The sequence below is a fragment of the Toxotes jaculatrix genome, chromosome 16 (assembly GCF_017976425.1).
Source record: "Toxotes jaculatrix isolate fToxJac2 chromosome 16, fToxJac2.pri, whole genome shotgun sequence".
Lineage (NCBI taxonomy): Eukaryota > Metazoa > Chordata > Actinopteri > Toxotidae > Toxotes > Toxotes jaculatrix.
Window position 1 is genome coordinate 1,373,986 of NC_054409.1, and position 22,871 is coordinate 1,396,856.

Consider the following 22,871-nt stretch of genomic DNA (forward strand, 5'->3'; position numbering starts at 1 on the left):
TTAATTTGACTTAATGTTGTGAAGTGGTTGAGGCCGTGAAGGATTTAACACTATTTGGTCATAACTGTCAGGAAGCTTTGTTACAGTCAACAATATTGTAATGTGAGAACACACATCTGTTCAGTTACTGTGGTACTTTAGGCAACACTTCAGTGTCTACTTTACCTGTTAACCCTTGTGTTCACAATAAATGTGCTGCTAACTTTAAACATGTATTTATTGGTCACTCTTTAAATAGTTTGACAGCAACATGAATTTCCTGTTTTATAAAAGCAAATTCTTTTCTCACTGAAGCAATAATTGTGTGTTTATTCAATAAGAATATCTGTGTTGAAGGTAGAAACACATGGCACTGATGGAAGAATCTCGTTGTTAGCCTCATATGAATATCATAATTAGGTGAAGAAGAAGATCCAAATTGGCAGAACTTGTCTAAACTTGTAAACTTTAGTAAAGTCACCAACGGTAGTTTCAAGTTGAGAAAATTAAAAAATCTCTTCTAATATGTTGCCTTGATAATTTGAGTTTTCTCAACATTTTAGTTTTTACAGTGGACCAAATCCCCTGCCTTGACCTGCTCAGCTTCCCTACTCTCACCTCTACCCTCAACACTCAGATTCTGGTTCCTCCTCGTCCTACCTCTGCTTCACAAAGACTCTGCAGCTCATGTCCCTTGAGTGACTCTTTGTTTCATGGTTTGTTTGGATTCATCATTTCCTGTTTTACTTTGAAATTACTTGGTGTTGGTGTTTTACTTTCTGTCCTTATGTCTTTTTCCTGCTTCTGTGATTGTCTGTCCGCCCTGATGTGTTTCTCTTGTTACACAGTTCCCTTGTGTATTTAAGTCTATGTGTTCCCTTCATTCCTCTGAGTTTCCTCATGCATCTACTTAGTTCCTGTTCATGTTTTACTGTCAACAGGAATTGTCATGTTTTATATTTTGATGTACTCTGGCAGGTTGAACAGATCCATTTAAACACTAGGACAGAAAAGCACCTTGATTATTCTACATTGTGAAGCTTGTCTGAAGTCACAATGACAGGGGCCCCAGCCCCATTACGGTCTATCTGCACACATATCTGCCTTCATTCAAGATACAAGTATGAAACTGGTGGAAACAGTAAGTGATATTTATCCACATTAATGTGAAGCCTGAATGTTTGTGTTGAAGACATCACTGTTGAAATGGAGAATTTAGTTCCATTGGAGCTCAGCTGATTCAACTGATCAATAATCAATAATAATGAAAACATCAAACAGCAGCAGAGTGTGTGTGTGTTCACACTGGGAGTCATGAGGAGGTTTCATGTCTTAATAACACTTCAGCATGTGAACTTCATTCTGATTGAGACTCAGTCCAACCAGTCACACTGCATATTTGGATAATGAAGAGACCACACACACACACACACCTCTCTGGGCAAAGCCTTGCAGTTTACTTTCACTTTGACCAAACTTTGTGGCGCAGATGATTTTCTCCATCTGAAGGTAAATGTCAGCAGTTTGAATGTTTTACTTGTCAACACTCCCTGTTGTTACCTGTGACTTTCTCATGTTTGACTTGTGGTTTTTTTTTTTCAGGTTTTTTTTGTGTGTCAGTTAAAGTGCATACACACTCACACAAGAACCTGAGGAAAAAGAAGCTTGAACTGAAGAACTAAGAGCCTTTCCTACACTGACAGGAGAGAGCTGCAGAGGGATGAAGTTCATGGGAATAACTGAGTAAGTGGAGCTCTTGATTGGTTTGATTTGTCTTCATTGAAGGGACATGGTTTTCTCTAGTTTGTGGAAAATGTTGACAGTAACGTCATTAGTTCTTCTGGTTATTTTAGCTGGAGAAACTGGTTTATTACCAGTGTTTTACAGTTGGATGGAGTTTGTTTAAATCAGGAGGATGTTTGAAAGAGTCGTTTTCTCAAACTGAAATATCAGCTTGGAAACTTTAGACGAGTAAAGATGGCCGTCTGTTCATGACATTCATGTTTATTTATTTATTTAACCAGGTAAGTCGGCTGAGAACAAGTTCTCATTTCCAACGACTTCCTGGCCAAGAGGCAGAAGCATGAGGCATGTTATACAATAATTCAGTAAACACTATAAACAATAATGACAATACTGAACACTCAAGTAAACAATTACAGAGTCCACTCTTACAAATACACAATACATACAACAAGGAGATCCCACAAGCAAATTGAGGCAGGTGCACTGATCAGAAATTATAAATTGTAATGAGTTATTGAAGGTAGATAAAGGGATGAAGGTACAGAGCTTTTGTGTTTTTTGGAACTCAGTCAGGGGCAACAAAATGGAATGAGGAACGACAAAGGTGTCGTGTGTACAGGAGGAGCAGCTGAGATTTCTACAGAAGAACTGATGGAAAGGATGATTCATGTAAAACATTTTAAATTAAGGTTTTAGTCTGTTGGAGATACAGAATGTTCACTGAATAAAAGCTTTGTTACACTTTTTGATCCAAGCAGATAAAAACATTTTTCAAGTTGACCATCTACATGGTAACTGCAACTGTATTGTCGTGGAGTTGTTGTTAAACCTGAAGTTACCGTGCCAAACCCAAATCCTGCTTTGTGGAAAATGTTGACAGTGACGTCTCTAGTTCTTCTGGTTATTTTAACTGGAGAAACTGGTTTATTACCAGTGTTTTACAGTTGGATGGAGTTTGTTTAAATCAGGAGGAGGTTTGAAACAGTCGTCGTCTCAAACTGAAATATCAGCTTGGAAACTTAAAACGAGTAAAGATGGCCGTTTGTTTATAACATTCAAGTGTGTGTGCGTGTGTTTGGGTCTTTGTGTGTGTGTGTGTGTGTGTGTGTGCGTGTGTGTGTGTGTGCCGGGTGTGGGTGTGTGTGTGTGTGTCGTCTCATCATTATCCAAATATGCAGTGTGACTGGTTGGACTGAGTCTCAGTCAGACTGAAGTTCACATGCTGAAGTGTTCTTAAGACATGAAACCTCCTCATGACTCCCAGTGTGAACACACACACACACTCTGCTGCTGTTTGATGTTTTCATTATGATTGATTATTGATCAGTTGAATCAGCTGAGCTCCAATGGAACTAAATTCTCCATCCAACAGGAACTAGGTTCTTTATGTAAAATTGTCTGTGTGTCAGTGAATGGAAATGCTCGTCCCTGGATCCTGTGTGTGCTGCTCTGCACTTCACTGCAGCTTCATGACCCCATCTAGTGGACTGACAGTGGAAGTACAGCAGCTGATGGCAGCTTCCTCTACCTCACACTGCTGTCTGACTGCATTCAACTGACACTGATATGAAAGAGGAAAGAAGAGTCAATCAGTGGTGGAGCAGCTGATATTTCTACAGGACAAATGATGGAGAGGAGGATTTCAGTTGATGTGTAGATGAATGATTTGTGTTTTCTCTCCAGATGAAGGTAGAAAGTGTGTGTGAGCTGATGTGGATGTGAATTCAGCATCATGAATCAGTGTGAGGACAGAGAGGAGGGAGCCCCTCCCCCTAAAAGCAGTCTGTATGGGGACCATGAGATCCAGACCAAAGCTCAGAGGTGAGATGAGGATCTCTAACTGTCCATGACTCTTCTCCATGTCAGAGCTCAGCACTCACATCACTGCACCATCATTATTCACACTCAAAGCTCTGTGTGTGTTGTGTTGAAGGCCAGAGCAGCAGCACACACCAGACTCTGCTGGACCTGGACCTGAACATGGACCTGAGCCCAGCTGTGTGTCCATGAAGAGTGACAGGTCAATGGGTCGCCTCATTAATTTCAAAGGACAGCCTCCCTCTGCTGCAAAGAAGTGAGCTGCAGCTGAGTTTAAAATGTATCAGACAGCTGTCCTGTATAACTGGTCTTCTATGAAAGATGAAGTGATTGTGTTTTGTCTCCAGGCTTCATGAAGGACACAGTATATGAACATGATCAGGCTGAAACACAGGCTTTAGTGGCAAAGTTGATGTTTCTCTTTTCAAGAAAAGCACTTCTTATGTTCTTATATGTGTCATTCAGATCAGAAGTAAAACTCCCTGTAACTCAGCACCTATCCAGTTCCAGTGTTTGTGTTAGTGTCCTGTAGCAGAGGTGAGACTTCTGTCAAACCCAGTGTGAGTCCTTAAAACTCATCATTTAAAAGGTGGACTTGTTGTGATGACTCTAGGTCATGAGGTACAGAACTGATTGCTTGTTTCCTCTCATTGAGAATGTCACAGCACAGTAGTGTTTGCTTTAATCAGGACAGTCACCACAGAACATAAAAGCAGCTGTTGTTTGTGTACAAAGCATAAAACGCTCACAGATGCTGCAAACATAATGTGAGCTAATTCTTCATGATTCCTCCACAGAGTGGACCAGGAGAGCTCAGAGGTTCCCAGTGCTCAGTCTGCCCAGCAGCATCAAACACACCTGGACTCCATATTTATGGTCTGTACATGGACAACAACTACTTTGACATCTGTTGTGTTGACAATAATCTCCATGCTGCACTTTTTAGAGCAGTGGATTGTCAGTGTGTCCAACATGGATCTGATGTTTGGCTCCATGGTTTTACTTTGATTGTGTCATTCATATAGTTTTCTGTTCCAGCTGCTGGAGGAGAACATTGTCACTTTTGTGAAGAAGGAGCTGAAGAAAATCAAGAAGGTTGTGAGTCCAGATTACCCAGAATGCTCAGAGAGTCAGAGGGAGGATGAGGAGGTGTTGAACGGTGAGGATGAAGAGCAGAGGAGGAGCAGCAGAGAAGCTTTTGTGAAGATCACAGTGAACTTCCTGAGGAGAATGAAGCAGGAGGAGCTGGCTGACTGTCTGCACAGCAGTAAGAGGATTTCTCTAAAGATTCAACATGATGGACAAATGGGACATTTACTAACGTCTCAAGACATGGAGGGAAACATGCTCATGTGTGTTCTTTAGGGGGGGTGAACATGGCATGTTTTCTTTATGAATCAGTCATTGATGTTGTTTCTTGTTTGTTCATTCAGGACATGTTGCTGCAGTTTGTCAACGTAAACTTAAATCTACTCTGAAGAAGAAGTTCCAGTGTGTGTTTGAGGGGATCTCTAAAGCAGGAAACCCATCCCTTCTGAATCAGATCTACACAGAGCTCTACATCACAGAGAGAGGGACTGGAGAGGTCAATGATGAACATGAGGTCAGACAGATTGAAACAGCATCCAGGAAACCAGCCAGACCAGAAACAAGCATCAGACAAGAAGACATCTTTAAAGCCTCACCTGGAAGAGATGGACCAATCAGAACAGTGATGACAAAGGGAGTGGCTGGCATTGGGAAAACAGTCTTAACACAGAAGTTGACTCTGGACTGGGCTGAAGACAAAGCCAACCAGGACATACACTTCACATTTCCATTCACGTTCAGAGAGCTGAATGTGCTGAAAGAGAAAAAGTTCAGCTTGGTGGAACTTGTTCATCACTTCTTTACTGAAACCAAAGAAGCAGGACTCTGCAGGTTTGAAGAGGTCCAGGTTCTGTTCATCTTTGACGGTCTGGATGAGTGTCGACTTCCTCTGGACTTCCACAACACTGAGATCCTGACTGATGTTACAGAGTCCACCTCAGTGGATGTGCTGCTGACAAACCTCATCAGGGGAAAACTGCTTCCCTCTGCTCGCCTCTGGATAACCACACGACCTGCAGCAGCCAATCAGATCCCTCCTGAGTGTGTTGACATGGTGACAGAGGTCAGAGGGTTCACTGACCCACAGAAGGAGGAGTACTTCAGGAAGAGGTTCAGAGAGGAGGAGCAGGCCAGAAGGATCATCTCCCACATCAAGACTTCACGAAGCCTCCACATCATGTGCCACATCCCGGTCTTCTGCTGGATCACTGCTACAGTTCTGGAGGATGTGTTGGAAACCAGAGAGGGAGGAGGGCTGCCTAAGACCCTGACTGAGATGTACATCCACTTCCTGGTGGTTCAGTCCAAACTGAAGAATGTTAAGTATGATGGAAGAGCTGAGACAGATCCACACTGGAGTAAAAAGAACAGGAAGATGATTAAGTCTCTGGGAAAACTGGCTTTTGAGCAGCTGCAGAAAGGAAACCTGATCTTCTATGAATCAGACCTGACAGAGTGTGGCATCAATATCAGAGCGGCCTCAGTGTACTCAGGAGTGTTCACACAGGTCTTTAAAGAGGAGAGAGGACTGTACCAGGACAAGGTGTTCTGCTTCGTCCATCTGAGTCTTCAGGAGTTTCTGGCTGCTCTTCATGTCCATCTGACCTTCATCAACTCTGGAGTCAATCTGCTGTCAGAAGAACAATCAACCTCCAACTGTTCTAAACTGTTCAGAGACAAAGCTGATCCAACACAGCTCTACCAGAGGGCTGTGGACAAGGCCTTACAGAGTCCAAATGGACACCTGGACTTGTTCCTCCGCTTCCTCCTGGGTCTTTCACTGCAGACCAATCAGTCTCTCCTACGAGGTCTGCTGACACAGACAGGAAGTGGCTCACAGACCAATCAGCAAACAGTCCAGTACATCAAGAAGAAGATTGAAGAGACTCCCTCTGCAGAGCACAGCATCAACCTGTTCCACTGTCTGAATGAACTGAATGATCGTTCTCTAGTGGAGCAGATCCAGCAGTCCCTGAGTTCAGGACGTCTCTCCACAGATGAACTGTCTCCTGCTCAATGGTCAGCTCTGGTCTTCATCTTACTGTCATCAGAAAAAGATCTGGACGTGTTTGACCTGAAGAAATACTCTGCTTCAGAGGAGGCTCTTCTGAAGCTGCTGCCAGTTGTCAAAGCCTCTAACAAAGCTCTGTAAGTGTATAGATAGTATATAGTAGATTTATTCATCATTATATAAAGACTATTTTATTCAGCAGGAGGGAAAATAAATTCCTCTCTTCTTTAATTTCTTATCATCATCTCTGAGCTCTGAGCTTCATCACATTGAATCTGAATTAAAATAATGGATCCTACATTAAAGAGCCAAGTCTCAGCTTTAATTTGAGCAGGTTGACATCAGTATAGAAAGAACTGTGTGGGGGATTCAGCCCTATTAGTGGTTCAAAAGTAACTGGACAAATACACATGAAGTCAAACAAACTCCTCACATTTAATATTTAGTGTAAAATCCTTTGCAGTTCTTGACTGTAGTATCAATTATTATATTTTAAAGTGAATGTGCTGAGAGCCAGAAGAACAAAAGACGTTTAACTATCCAAATACTTACGGTTTACGACTTACGGCTGCTTACTTATGTCTGTTTAATACTGGTTGTGTCATATGCCTTCGCTTCACCCTGGTGTTTTAGCAAACTATAGACCTATATCTGCCTTCTTTCACCTGCGCAATATCAGTAAGATTAGGAACATTCTGTCTCTGAGTGATGCTGAAAACTAGTCCATGCATTTGTTACTTCTAGGCTGGACTACTGTAATTCCCTATTATCAGGATGTCCAGTTAACTCTTTAAAAAGCCTCCAGCTGATCCAAAATGCTGCAGTGAGAGTATTGACTGGAATTAGCAAGAGAGATCATTTTACCATTACCATCACAATTACCTTTATTACTTCTCTTCATGGGCTCCCTGTAAAATCCAGAACTGGTTTTAAAATCATTCTCCTCACATATAAGGCCCTCAGTGGCCAGGCTCCTTCATATCTCAAAGAGCTGATTATTCTGTCCCCTGTGCACGTGGCTCTGCACACCGGTACAGATAGCTAAACAGGTGTCTAGCGCTGGTGGATTAATAATGACTCAGATGTTGAAGTAAAGTCATCTTCCTTTACTGTCAGTCCTTGCCACGTAGCTTTCTAAAATGTTGGACACTCTCTTGTGAAACTAAAATAAATACAAAAAATATCCTCTATATATATACAAGGCATAAGGGATGGCAACAATTGCTTAAAACAACAAAAGAAATGGCTATGCTATATAAGACAAACAGGAATGTAGCATCAACTAATAAATATTAGTGAATAAGCAATAACTTTCACAATATACAAAAATTTCATCTGTACAAATGATATATATATATGATAGACTTGCAAACAAAGCTCCTCAAAGGCTCAACATCAGTGGATGCGATGGATTAAAAAGCTATGCTCTGGAGCACATGGTGATATATGAAAAATGGCCACTCTGACATGTGACCTGAACCATGTGATCAGTAATGACTAATAGAAACAATGCCCTTCAAATTAAAACAACTTTACTATGTTTAATGTTCCACTCTGCTACAGATACATTTTGGATTAATATTCTGTCCCAGCTCTAATATAAATAATTATCAATCATGACAGCTTTTTGCTTCTGTGCTCTGTTTCCTATCATAACTGTAATCTGCTGAGCACACAGTATCCACTAACTGTTATGTAATCTGAATGCTGGCCCTCAAACATTGTTCACTCCCTGCCAACTCTGTTTGTATCATGTTTTATATGCTGCATGTCCTTCTGCTCCTCTCCTCCATTCCCAGCTGTCCTATTTTCCTCCTTTTCCTCCTTGCACCCAGCCCAGCCATCGACAGGAGGGTCCCCCATATGAGCCAGGTTCTGCTCAAGGTTTCTTCCTGTTAAAACTGAGTTTTTTCTCTCCCACTGTCGCCTTAAGTGCTTGCTCTGGGGTCAGGATCTGGGTCTCTGTAAAGCATTTTGAGACTATTTTGATTGTGGAAGGAGCTATATAAATAAAATAAAATTGAACTGAATTGAAAATGTAACTGTCATGTCTCCAACTTGTTGAGAATAAAACAAAGGATTTGAATCAGAGCCAATGAAAGATGATCATCAATGTATAAACTCATTGGTTAGCAGGTGGATAAAGAGCTGATATTTCTGCTTCACTCAACAAATCTGTGTTTGATGTTTGGCCCAGTTTTCAAATGCAGGTCTGTTAGTTTGCATTGAGCTGCAGAGCAAACTGAGAGTTTTGTTCTTTTGATTGTCCTTTCAACACAAATGTTATTTGACTTTTTCTTCATTGTTTCCTCTTCAGACTGAGCAGCTGTAACCTCTCAGAGAAAAGCTGTGAAGCTCTGTCCTCACTTCTCAGCTCCCAGTCCTCTAGTCTGAGAGACCTGGACCTGAGTAACAATGACCTACAGGATTCAGTGGTGAAGCTGCTGTCTGCTGGACTGAAGAGTCCACACTGTACCCTGGAGACTCTCAGGTCAGGTCAAGTTCCAGTGTTTTTTAAATGACTGCATATATTTCTTGAGTCCATCAATGCTGACTTTAGAGAGGCCCACATCTAATGATGTTCACAGTTTATACAGTCTTTGAGTTTTTCTATTTTGTTTTCATCCAGCTTCACATATATGAACTCTGGCTGAGATACACAAGCTCACTTATGCTTTGTTATAAAATGGTTTAAACAATTGCATGTCAGTGTTACTGACTTCAGTAAAAATGATGACAGAAAAATTCAGTGATGACCTTTTATTTCACTATGAAACCAAGATTTCAAATGAATACTAAGCAATGAGAACTGTAACAAAATATACTACATTTCTAACAACTAATACAAATGGACACATTAAGTAATTAATAATCCTGATATTTAATACTAATAATATAATAAGATAAGATAAACCTTTAATAGTCCCGCAATGGGGAAATTACACCGTTACAGCAGCAAAGAGCAGATACAGTAAGGTACAGGAATATAAATAATAATAAATACTATAAACATAATAACCAAAATGACCACTGTTTGAGAAGTATGGGAAAAGAAGAAAGGCTGTACATATCGCACCAAATTTAAGTCCAGACATGAGTGTGTGTGCATGTGGTTTGCTCAGCACAGCTGGTTGTACAGTCTAACAGCAGCAGGAAGGAAGGACCTGTGATAACGCTCCTTCACTGTCTTGGGGTGAAGCAGCCTATCACTAAAGGAGCTACTCAGTGCTGTCACTGTGTCCTGCATGGGGTGGGACTCTATCGCCATCATTGATGATAGCTTTGCTACCATCCTCCTCTCTCCCACCACCTGCACTGGGTCGAGGGGGCAACCCAGGACTGAGCTGGCCTTCCTGATCAGTTTGTCCAGTCTCTTCCTGTCCGCCATAGAGATACTGCTGCTCCAGCAGACCACACCATAGAAAACAGCTGATGCCACAACAGAGTCAAACAAGGACCTGAGGAGAGCCCCCTGCACTCCAAAGGATCTGAGTCTTCTAAGAAGGTAGAGCCTGCTCTGACCCTTCTTGTATAGGGCATCAGTGTTGTCAGTCCAGTCCAGTTTATTGTTCAGGTGAACACCCAGGTATCTGTAAGAATCCACTCTCTCAATGTCCATTCCCTGGATGTTCACTGGTATTGGGGGGGAGTGGCTGCGTCTGCGGAAGTCTACCACCAGCTCTTTGGTTTTCCCTGAGTTGATCTGGAGGTGATTCCGCCGGCACCAGTCCACAAAATCCTGGATGAGGTCGACAATGGCAGAGTCATCAGAGAACTTCTGCAGGTGGCAGTTGGTTGTCCTGTACATGAAGTCTGCAGTGTACAGGGTGAACAGGAAAGGAGCCAAGACTGTTCCCTGTGGAGCCCCTGTACTGCTGACCACCATGTCAGACTCACAGTCCTTTATCCTCACATACTGTGGGCGGTTTGTGAGGTGGTCCAGTATCCAGGCTGATGTGAGATGTGATGATCTACTCTCGAGTGCTCCAGCTTGTCCCTCAGCAGCGGCTGTATGGTATTGAAGGCACTAGAGAAGTCGAAGAACATGATCCTCACAGTGCTGCCGGGCTTCTCCAGGTGAGAGAGAGCTCTGTGCAGGAGGAAGATGACAGCCTCCTCCACTCCAATACCGGGCTGGTAGGCAAACTGCATCGGGTCCATCAACCCATCCATGGGTGAGTACTAGTTGCTCCAGTGTCTTCATCAGGTGCGATGTAAGTGCCACAGGCCTATAGTTATTGAAGAGGTGGTTCAGGTGCGCTGTCTTAGGCACTGGTACCACACAGGATGTTTTCCACAGCTGTGGAACTCTTCCCAACTTCAGGCTGAGGTTGAAGACATGTCCTGCAATTCCGCAGAGCTAGTCTGCACAGGAATTGAGCAGCCTGGAGCTGAGCTCTCTTCTCACCTGGTCTGTAGAGAGGGACAGATTGGAGCACGGGTACTGGGTGATTGAAGGGGGGGTCTGAGAGGCTTGGAATAAGAGGAGTAAGGGCAGTGGGGGGTGGTTGTGAGCTGGGTTCTGCAGGAGGGGGGGTGGGGCAGTGTCTTGGAGGAGCAAGGGCAGTGGGGGGTGATTGTGAGCTGAGTTCTGCAGGAGAGGGGAAAACTGTGAAACTTTGCTGATGATACCACATTTGTGGGCTTAATCACTAAGAAAAATGAAACTATCTACAGACAAGAGACTGTAACATCAATTCAATTCAATTCAATTTTATTTATATAGCGCCTTCCACAATCAAAATTGTCTCAAAGCGCTTTACAGAGACCCAGAGCCTGACCCCAGAGCAAGCACTTAAGGCGACAGTGGCAAGGAAAACTCCCTTTTAACAGGAAGAAACCTTGAGCAGAACCTGGCTCAGATGGGGGACCCTCCTGCCGATGGCCGGGCTGGGTGAAAGGAGGAAAAGGAGGAAGATAGGACAGCTAGGAATGGAGGAGAGGGGGAGAAAGACATGCAGCATAATACAGACAATGTGGGTCAGTATTTACATTACAGTTAGTGAACAGTTATTTGATAATGTGTGCTCAGCAGATTAGAATTATGAAACAGAGCACGGAGGCAAAAAGCTGTCATGACTGGTAATTATTTACATTACAGTTTGCAAAGAATATTAATCAAATATTTATCTGTAGCAGAATGGAACATTAAACATGTTAGAAATAGATCATTGTAAACAATAAACAGCAGCAGGTGGGTGGAGCCAGGACCATAGGACATGCAGCTCCAGAGCCAGAGGTACCTGCAGAAAGGTACAGAGAAAGAGAGACCAGAGAGAAACAAACACAGGACTACGGGACAGAGAGGACACAGAGTTAATGACATGTAATAAAGGCTAATAAATTTGAGAGTGGGTCTGAGGAGAGAAAGAGAAAGAAGAAGTGCGCAGTACATCATGGGATGTCCCCCAGCAGCCTAGGCCTATAGCAGCATAACTAGGGGATGATTCAGTTGCCTGAGCCAGCCCTACTAAGGGCTATATCCTTAACTGTAACAGTGTCTAAAGAGATAATTGTGACTAACTATAAGTTTAATAAATAACTAGGACTGTAACTACAACTAATTATAAGCTTTATCAAACAAGAAGGTTTTAAGCTTCGTTTTAAAATTAGAGAGGGTGTCTGCTTCCCGAACCCAAACTGGCAGTTGGTTCCATAGGAGAGGAGCCTGATAGCTAAAGGCTCGGCCTCCCATTCTACTTTTAGAGATTTTGGGAACCATAAGCAAACCTGCATTCTGGGAACGAAGCAGTCTGTTAGGATGATATGGTACTATCAGCTCTTTGAGATATGAAGGAGCCTGGCCATTGAGGGCCTTATATGTAAGGAGAAGGATTTTAAAATCAATTCTGGATTTTACAGGAAGCCAATGAAGAGAAGTTAGTACAGGAGTAATATGATCTCTCTTGCTAATTCCAGTCAGTACTCTCGCTGCAGCATTTTGGATCAGCTGGAGGCTTTTTACAGAGTTAACTGGACATCCTGATAATAGGGAATTACAGTAGTCCAGCCTAGAAGTAACAAAAGCATGGACTAATTTTTCAGCATCACTCTGCGACAGAATGTTCCTAATCTTACTGATATTGCGCAGGTGAAAGAAGGCGGTCCTAGAGACTTGTTTTATATGTGAGTTAAAGGACAGATCCTGATCAAAAATAACTCCGAGGTTCCTCACAGTCGTACTGGAGGCTAAATTAATGCCATCCAGAGTAACTATATGATTAGATAAACTGTTTCTGAGGTGTTTGGGACCAAACAAAATAACCTCAGTTTTGTCTGAATTCAGAAGAAGAAAGTTACAGGTCATCCAGGCCTTTATGTCTTTAAGACATGCCTGAAGTATGGCTAACTGATCTGTTTCGTCTGGTTTCATAGATAAATATAGCTGGGTATCATCCACATAGCAATGGAAATTTATTCCATGCTTCCTGATAATATTGCCTAAGGGAAGCATGTATAAGGTGAACAGTATCGGTCCAAGCACAGAACCCTGTGGAACTCCATGACTTACTCTGGTATATATGGAGGGATCGTCATTAACATGAACAAACTGGTATCTATCTGATAGATATGATTTAAACCAGCCTAGTGCTGTTCCTTTAATCCCAATAACATGTTCCAATCTTTCCAATAGGATATTATGATCAATGGTGTCAAATGCAGCACTAAGATCTAGCAGGACAAGTATAGAGACGAGTCCATTATCTGATGCTATAAGAAGGTCGTTGGTAACTTTCACCAGTGCTGTCTCTGTGCTATGATGAACTCTAAATCCTGACTGAAAAACTTCAAACAAACCGTTCCTATGTAGATGATCACACAACTGAGATGCAACAGCCTTTTCAAGAATTTTAGAAGTAAAGGGGAGATTGGATATAGGTCTATAGTTTGCCAAAATGTCAGAGTCCAGAGAAGGCTTTTTAAGTAAAGGTTTGATAACTGCAACCTTAAAAGCCTGTGGAACATATCCTGTAACCAAAGAGAGATTTATCTGATCTAATATGTGAGTGCCAATCAAAGGCAACACATCTTTAAGAAGTCTGGTCGGGATAGGATCCAAAAGACATGTTGATGATTTAGATTTAGAAACTATTGAAGTCAATTCAGCTAGATCTATGGGAGAGAAATAGTCTAACTACAAATCAGGACTGGCAGACAATTCTAAAGATGCTGTTCTAGACATACCTACATCATTAACAGTTGTAGGCAGGATGAGATGGATTCTGTCTCTAATGTCTACTATTTTCTTGCTAAAGAAGCTCATAAAGTCATTACTAGTGAGAGCTAGAGGGATGGATGGTACAACAGAGCTATGGCTCTTTGTCAGCCTGGCTACAGTGCTGAAAAGAAACCTAGGGTTGTTCTTGTTTTCCTCTATTAATGATGAGTAATAGGCAGTTCTTGCCTTAAGGAGGGCTTTTTTATACATTATAAAGCTATCTTTCCAGGCTAGGCGGAATTCCTCTAAATTAGTGGATAACCATTTCCTTTCCAGCTTTCGTGATATCTGCTTTAAAGTACGTATTTGTGAATTGTACCATGGAGCTAGCTTCCTCTGATTACTGACCTTCTTTTTCAAAGGGGCAACAGAGTCAAGGGTTGAACGCAATGAAGCAGCAGTATTATCAACTAGATAGTCTATATCTGCTGGAGTAACGTTTAGGCCATTGCCCTCTGTAAAACTGGCACATGACAGCGGAGATAATAAAGATGGAATAGCTTCCTTATATTTGATAACAGCATTATCAGACAGAAATCTACAGTAGTTCATTTTTTTCTCAGATGCTGTGCAGTTCATTATTGTAAATTCAAATGTTACTAAAGAATGATCAGATAAAACAGGGTTCTGAGGGAATACTGTCAAATATTCAGCTTCTATGCCATAGGTTAGTACAAGATCAAGGGTGTGATTGAAACAGTGAGTTGGTTTGTTAACATTTTGCAAAAGGCCAATTGAGTCTAATACTGAATAGAAAGCAGTCTTAAGGCTGTCATTGTGGGTATCGACATGAATATTAAAGTCGCCCACTATAATTACTCTATCCGTACTAAGCACTAAATCAGATAAAAATTCAGTGAATTCAGACAAAAACTCAGAGTAAGCAGCAGGTGGACGATACACCACAGCAAATAGTACTGGTTTTTCTGTCTTCCAATTTGGATGTGAGAGGCTGAGGATAAGGCTTTCAAATGTACTATATTTCGGCTTAGGTCTAGGATTAATTAATAAACCTGAGTGGTAGATTGCTGCCACTCCTCCTCCTCGGGCCTGTGCCTCGAGGAATGTGATAATTAATATGACTAGCAGGGGTTGACTCATTTAGACTGACATACTCTTCCTCCTGCAACCAGGTCTCAGTCAGACAGAATAAATCAATCTGCTGATCCATTATCAAATCATTCACTAACAGAGATTTAGACAAGAGAGATCTAATGTTTAATAGCCCACATCTGATTGTGGTGTTTTTAGGTTCAGATGCTTTTGTAGTATAAATTTTTTTGAGGTTTTTATGAATAACACCTCTTGCATTTTTTAATTTATGCACTTTTTGTTGACGGGGAGCAGACACAGTCTCTATAGGGTAAAGGGAATCGTTAGAATGGTAGGAATAATAAGAATCATGAGAATCATGGGTGGGTGACAGCTCTAGAGAAACTGCAGAGAAGCGTGTAGGACTGCAATTCTGCCTCCTGGTCTCAACTCTGGGTTGTCATGACTTTCGTTTTCTAATGAAATCTGTCATATTTCTAGATATGAGAGCTGCACCATCCAAAGTGGGATGGATGCCGTCTCTCCTAATCAGACCAGGTTTTCCCCAAAAAGTTTTCCAGTTATCAATGAAGGCCACGTCGTTTGCTGGACACCACCTAGACAGCCAGCGACGGAATGAAGACATACGGCTAAACATGTCATCACTGGTCAAATCGGGCAGGGGTCCAGAGAACACTAAATCTACGTTTATCCTTAGCCAGCAGTTTTAAATACGATTCAACGTCGCCCGCTCTGGCCCCAGGAATGCATTTAACTATGGTCGCTGGAGTCTCTAACTTCACATTTCGCAAAATGGAGCTGCCAATAACCAGAGTTTTTTCCTCAGCGGGTGTGTCGCTGATTGGGGAAAATCTGTTTGAAACATGAAGCGGTTGATGGTTAACCACGGGCCGTTATTTCATGCTATGTTTCCTTCGGACTGCCACCCAGCCGCCCTGGCTGACAGGAGCTAACGTAGGACGGCTAGCTGTAGCTAATTTAGGCTGGTCCGCATCAGCTACAGGGGACTGACTAGCTAGCGCTGCTGCGGGGCGATTATCTATGGTGCGGAGCCGAGCCTCTACTTCCCTCAGTCTCGCCTCCAATGCTACAAAAATGCTACATTTATTACACATACCATTATCGCTAAAAGAGGCAGAGGAGTAACTGAACATTTCACACACCGTGCAAGAGAGAGGAGAGACAGCAGGAGAAAGAGAAGCCATTGCTAACAGCTAAGCTAGCGGACCAGAGATAGAGTGATTAGAGTGTAGTGTTAAATCCCGAGGGACACGTGCACCACAGATGTTTAACTAAAGCAATATACGTGTACAGGCGGTTATGGCGGCCATGTGAGAAGACGCGTTTTATAGTGCTCTGCTCAGATTACTAAAATAACTTCTAAAATCACTCTCTTCTAAAGTATTCTTACAACAAGACACAATTGTGATGTCGAAACCTGGGAAATTAAGTAAAGATAGGAGCAAAGTGTCGAAGCAGCCAAAACTAACTGAGTTTCGAGCTGGCAGGGAAACACAGAACAGCGGTGGAGAAATGGCGGAGGAAAACTCAAGTGGAGTTGGGGAACTTGGAGGTGAGAAGGCGGACACAATATTGACGGTTCTGGACTCCATAAAAACTGAGTTTTCCGGAAGATTTGATGGAGTAATGACGGCATTAACAGATATGAGAAAAGAAGTAAATGAATGCACACAACGAGTGTCACAGGCGGAACTAAGAATAGCTAATGCTGAAGACGAAGTCGCTAGCTTGCAAGCTAAAGTGTACACGCTTGAGTCGAAAAATAAGACACTGGAGGATAAACTTTTAGACTTGGAAACAAGAAGCCGTCTTAACAACGTGAGACTGGTTGGTCTCCCGGAGGGAGTAGAAGGTCGGGACCCGGGTTCCTTCTTAGAGAAGTGGATATCCGAGGTGTTGGACGTCACATCGCCCCGAGCAGTGGTTATTGAACGAGCGCACAGAGTTGGACCTCCGAGGGATCCCGGTGCACCACCGAGGACACTAATAATGAAGTTTCTCAGCTACAAAGACAAGCAGGCTGTTATCTCTGCTATGCGGAACAAAAAAGATGTCCGGTACAAAGACCAGCAAGTCAAAATCTACCCGGACCTAGCTACGGGAATACATCAGCTGAGGAAACAGTTCGACCCGATCCGCCAGGAGCTGAGGAACCTGAAGATACGCCACGGAGTGATCCATCCAGCGAAGCTGATAGTAACGTACAAAGAACGCACCTACACATTTAAGTCTGCAAAGGAGGCTCAGGAATTCATCAATAATATACAGAAATAGATGGCTGTTAATAAACGTACACACTAATAGAAAGATGTGCTAACTAAAGAGCTAACTGTCTATAATAGTTTATAGTTCTGATACGTACATTGATGGATGTGAGAAATAACATAGAAACATATTTGGAGTTTTTCTTTTTTCGTGGAAGAGAGTGAAGATGTATATCTTAGAGCAGTAGCAGTTGTTATGTGAGTAAGAACCAGAGCGTGGTATGACTGATCCTCATCGTGTGGAACGGTCACTAGCGGTAACAGGAGACGGACTTTTTTTGGGGAGGGGGCCATGTATGTTGGCTGAAGGGACATGTTCGTGTTTATGTTCATATTCATGTTCAGAATGTAGGACTCTTGTTCATAAGTCCGATTTTGTTTTGCTCCTCTTTAGTTTTTCAGTATGGTTATATGCTTTATTAGTATGTAATATAAAACATGTCTCAGGTAAAACTTAAATTTGTTTCTTGGAACTGCAGGGGTCTACAACAACTAAAAAAAATTAAGCAAGTTATGAACAGGCTGAAGGAAATGAATTCCAAAATAGTGTTTTTGCAGGAAACTCACCTTTTGGAAGGGGAAACAAAAAAGATTGTAAGAAGGTGGCAAGGGGGTGTTTATACAGCAGCTTTTTCATCTAGAGCTAGAGGAGTCATGACTCTCATCCATCAATCAGTCCCCTTTCTAGTAGAAAACGTTGTTAAAGACAAATGGGGTAGATATCTAATAATACAAGGCTCCCTGCTGGAGGAAAAGTTAAATTTAGTAAATCTGTATGGTCCAAATATAGATGACCCCAATTTTTTTGTAAATCTTTTTCTAATGCTTTCAACCCTAGGAGGGAAACACATAATTGCAGGGGACTTTAATTGTGTTTTGAGCCCGAGTGTAGACAGATCTACAGGTTTAGATCAATCCCATACTAGGAGTCGAGAAACTATACATTATTTTATTAAAGAACTAAATTTGCAAGACATATGGAGAGAATTAAATCCGCAAGACAAAGCCTTTTCTTGCTATTCTAGCACATTCCAGACATACTCCCGAATAGATTTCTTTTTAATCTCATCTGAACTAAGGGCAAAGATACACAACTGTTTCTATGATAATATTGTGATTTCAGATCATGCTCCTTCCTGTTTAGTTTACACGGATAATAGATTAACAAAAGATCCTCCTAGATGGCGATTTCAGCACAAATGGCTACAAGATGAAGAGTTTGTTAAATATATTGCGAGTCAGATAGACATGTTTTTCGAAATTAACACAACACAAACGTGCGCTTGCACAAAATGGGAAGCCTTCAAAGCTTTTATTAGAGGACATATCATTAGCTACATAGGTTCCCAAGCAAAAAAGGCCCAGCGAGAGAGAATGCATTTGGAGTATAAAATAAAAACCCTCCAGGATAAAATTTTTAGGAAAAGTGACCCCAGTCTTGAAACTGAACTGCTAATATTAAGGGCTGAATATAATAAATTGTCTTCCACCAGGGCAGCCTCTAGCCTCTTAAGGTTAAATCAAACATTCTATGAACAAGGGGATAAATCTGGAAAATTATTAGCATGGCAGATTAAACAATTAGAAAAACAAACACCAATTACAAATATTATATCAAACAAAAAAGTCATTGTAGATCCCTCAGAAATTAACAATATCTTTAAACAGTACTACAAAGACCTGTATGATGCAGGAGATGAGGTTGACTCACAAAGACTGGGGGAGTTCCTTGATGACTTGGTCATGCCACATGTCTCAGGCGAACATAAACAGATGATGGATTTGGAAATTACAAAAGACGATATTGAACATGCTATTAATAGTATGCAATCAGGGAAAAGCCCCGGACCAGATGGTCTACCTATGGATTTTTATAAAGCATTTAAAGAAAGATTGTCAACACCACTATTAGAGATGTTTTTAGAGGCATTTCAAGAAGGTAGTCTTCCCTCATATATGAATCGTGCCCTCATCACTCTATTGCCAAAACCAGGTAAACCTCCTAATAAATGTGAAAATATGAGACCAATTAGTTTGCTCAATTCCGACCTCAAGATTTTGTCTAAAATTTTAGCAAAGCGCCTACAAGAAGTTTTACCATTGATCATTAATAAAGATCAAAATGGATTTATAACAGGAAGGCAAGGCTTTCACAACGTTAGGCGGGTACTGAATATAATTTATTTTAATAAAGAGGCATCAGATAAAGCACTTTTATCATTGGATGCTGAGAAGGCCTTTGATAGGGTCAAATGGTCTTATCTCTTTAGTGTTTTAAATAGATTTGGTTTTGGAAATAACTTTATAAAATGGGTTCAGATTATATATAAAAACGCTACAGCAGAAATTTTAACAAATGGGAATATATCAAAACCAATAAATATTGGCAGAGGCTGTCGCCAAGGTTGCCCGCTTTCACCCTTATTATTTACATTGGCAATTGAGCCCCTGGCAATAGCAGTGCGGACACATCCACAACTTGGAGGAATAGTTGTTGGTCCTTCAGATCACAGAATAGCGTTGTATGCTGATGATATTATTTTATTTTTGTCAAATTTGAAAATATCAATCCCAATCTTATTACAGTTAATTAAAATATATGGTGAAGTTTCAGGGTATAAAGTAAACAATGCCAAGTCTTCAATTTTACTCCTTAATGTAAATGAGAGAAGAAACCCAATTGCAGAGGCTATCCAGTTTAATGTGGTGGAACATTTTAAGTATTTGGGGGTACAAATTACGCCAGATTTGGAAGGTGTTGTTAATGCTAATTATGATCCTTTAATGATAGAAATTACTAAATTAACTGAGAGATGGATGTCACAACCAATATCCATGATAGGTAGAATTAATATCCTAAAAATGAATGTTCTGCCAAAACTACTATATATGTTTCAAAACATTCCTCTACCGCCACCTTCAGACCTTTTTTTAAAAATAAAAAAAATATTTGTGGGTTTTATTTGGAACAATAAGAGGGCAAGATTACGCTTATCCTTGCTGTACTTACCATTTGACCGGGGAGGTTTAAAATGTCCAAATAAGCTGTGGTACTACTGGGCTGCACAACTGAGGTCCATGATGTTTTGTTTCTCAAAAAATGAATGTCCCCATTGGACTGAAATGGAGTCTTATAATCTTAGAGTGTCTCTTCCTTTGTACATACACTCAAACACGGTTAAAAAATTAGGGAGACAGACTAAAAACCCAATGGTAAGAAATATGATAAAGATTTGGTATGATGTCAATAAGTACTTGAAGGAATCATACCCGCTATCTCAACATAGCCCTATTTGGGGCAACCAGTTCTTTGCGCCAGGTAGAGCAGATGCCACATTTAAAGTATGGGCTTCTAAGGGGCTAGATTGTATTCAGAGCCTCTATATGCAGGATTCTAATACTATGATGTCTTTTGAAGAACTTAAGCAGAAGTATAGTCTTCATAGAAATCATTTCTTCAAATATCTTCAGTTAAGAAACTTTGTTAGAGTAACCCAAAATAACCTCAACAAACCTCCACTCTCATCTCTAGAAAAAATTATGATGAAGGACAAGATACAGAAGGGTCTCATTTCAGAGATCTATAAGCTATTAATATCTCACTCAGTAGAATGCACAGTATATAAGGTTAATGCATGGAAAGAAAATTTACAAATTGAAATTTCAGACGAAGAGTGGAGGGCAGCATGCAGTAAGGCTCATACATGTTCCATAAGTACACGTCTAAAATTATTGCAGTTTAAATGGATAATGCGAATGTATATAACCCCAGTGGACCTAAATCGATATAATAGTAATGTACCAGACATATGTACAAAATGTATGGAAGACAGAGGCACACTGTTTCACTGTATTTGGCAATGTAGGAAAATTGAAATGTTCTGGGAAGAAGTACGAAAAATTATTGAGAAGATCCTGTTAAAGCAAATTGCATTAGATCCTAAGCTCTTTCTGTTGGGTGTGTACCCAGAGAAACATAACTACACGAAAAGTGAGAGAACATTCATGGACCTTGGTTTTGTGTTTGCTAAAAGAAGTATTGCACTGTTATGGAAGAGTAATCAAGCCCCAAATACTGCACAGTGGATTAAACAAATGTTAACAAGTCTTCCTTTAGAAAGAATAACATATATATTGAAGGCTAAGCAGCAAATGTTTGAAAAAATATGGAGGCCCTTTATAATTTTTGTGAAGGATTTTGATTTGACTGGGGATCAGGTAGATGGCTAAGGATAGTGGACGGGGCAGTTCCTTAATATTTCAATAATAATTAAACATTTCAAATGTTTTGCAAATTATATTATAGAGGCAATTATATGTATGTCTAATGAAGCAATTGTTGTATGAGAGGAGCATTATTGTCGTTACTGCTTCAATGTTGTCGTGTTTCTTGTGTTTTGTTTTTTCTTTAGCAGCAATGAATACTGTTTTTTTTTTTTTACATTGATGGAAAACTACATATGACTGGCTGCATGTATGTTATATAAAAGAAAATGCCAATAAAACTCTTTTGGAAAAAAAATATACGTGTACAGGAATTCAGAGATTGACCACAGAACACGACAAAGTAAGAGTTGATTAATAAGCTAGGCTAACACTCGTAACACCACAGTGCAGAAGCAGCAAACAGGAAGTGACACAGTACGTTACCACCACGTCTGTAAAAGCTATCGAAAGACAACTGGATTTGTGAATCAGTGGATTGGTGCAATGCAAATAACCTGGAACTGAGTGTAAGCAAAATTAAGGTTCTTGTGGTGGATTTCCACAAGGATTCCTTGGTTTTACTATCTCTGCTGACTTAAAAAGGACAAACACTCCTTGTGCCACCCTGAAGAAAGCTCACCAAAGACTCTGTTTTCTGAAACAACTAAAAAAGTGGGGGGTGTTGGGCCCAAGGATGTTGTGTTTTTTTATCGAGCAGCTGTGGAGAGCATTTCAACTTTTGGCATCACTGTCTGGTTTGGAAGTCTGACTGCAGAGCTGTCCGCCTTCTTAACACCTTAGAACTTGCACTTGAGACCAGTTATGCTTTTATTATTTTTATATGTTATATTTTAACATTTTATTATTTCACCTTATAATATGTATGAATTCACTTTTTTAAAGGTTTTATAGATATGGTTATTTTATTATGGTTATTACTTATGCTGCTACTATTGTCAGTGGGTATGTGACTGTATTTATTATTGCAAGTATGTTTTATAATTGCACTGACCTCACTAAACACACCCTTGATTTACTTATTTGGCAATGAAGTATTGAAACTTGATCTTGACTCTATCCCACATTTTAGCTTCTCCTCTCAAGATAAACCCAGACACTGAAGAAGATTTTAGTCAGTCAGCTTCTGAATGATCAGCTGCTCTGCAGTGGAGAGGACAGGTAGCTGTGCTAATGCTAATGCTAGGTGAGCAGTTCAGAGTTTCTAATGAGAAGTGGATTTACTGAGGAGAGTCAGTCTGTTTTTTAACTGCAGAGCAAAATCACATGGTCAGTGTGTGAGTCAACAAGTAAACAGGTGTAACCATGGCAACTAAATACAAAAGTGATGGAGACAGCTTGAGCTTCAAAATCCTCAGACTCAAAAATCATGACTCAGATTTCACGGACTAAACCTAAAAACTGGTAAATAGCTGCATTTATATAGAACTTTTACCCACAGTTCTTT

At 40.8% G+C, this 22,871-nt stretch overlaps 1 protein-coding gene across 1 annotated transcript in view; it reads left to right on the forward strand.

The window, feature by feature from the left end:
- Positions 1 to 5,773: 5,773 nt before the first annotated feature.
- Positions 5,774 to 22,871, forward strand: part of LOC121195363 (NACHT, LRR and PYD domains-containing protein 12-like) — a gene marked incomplete at its 5' end in the record, with an annotated part of 40,980 nt that continues 23,882 nt past the window's right edge. Inside the window, one exon of the mRNA XM_041058791.1 lies at positions 5,774 to 6,780. Coding sequence (XP_040914725.1) covers positions 5,774 to 6,780 — 1,007 coding nt within the window. The remainder of the gene's footprint in view (positions 6,781 to 22,871) is intronic.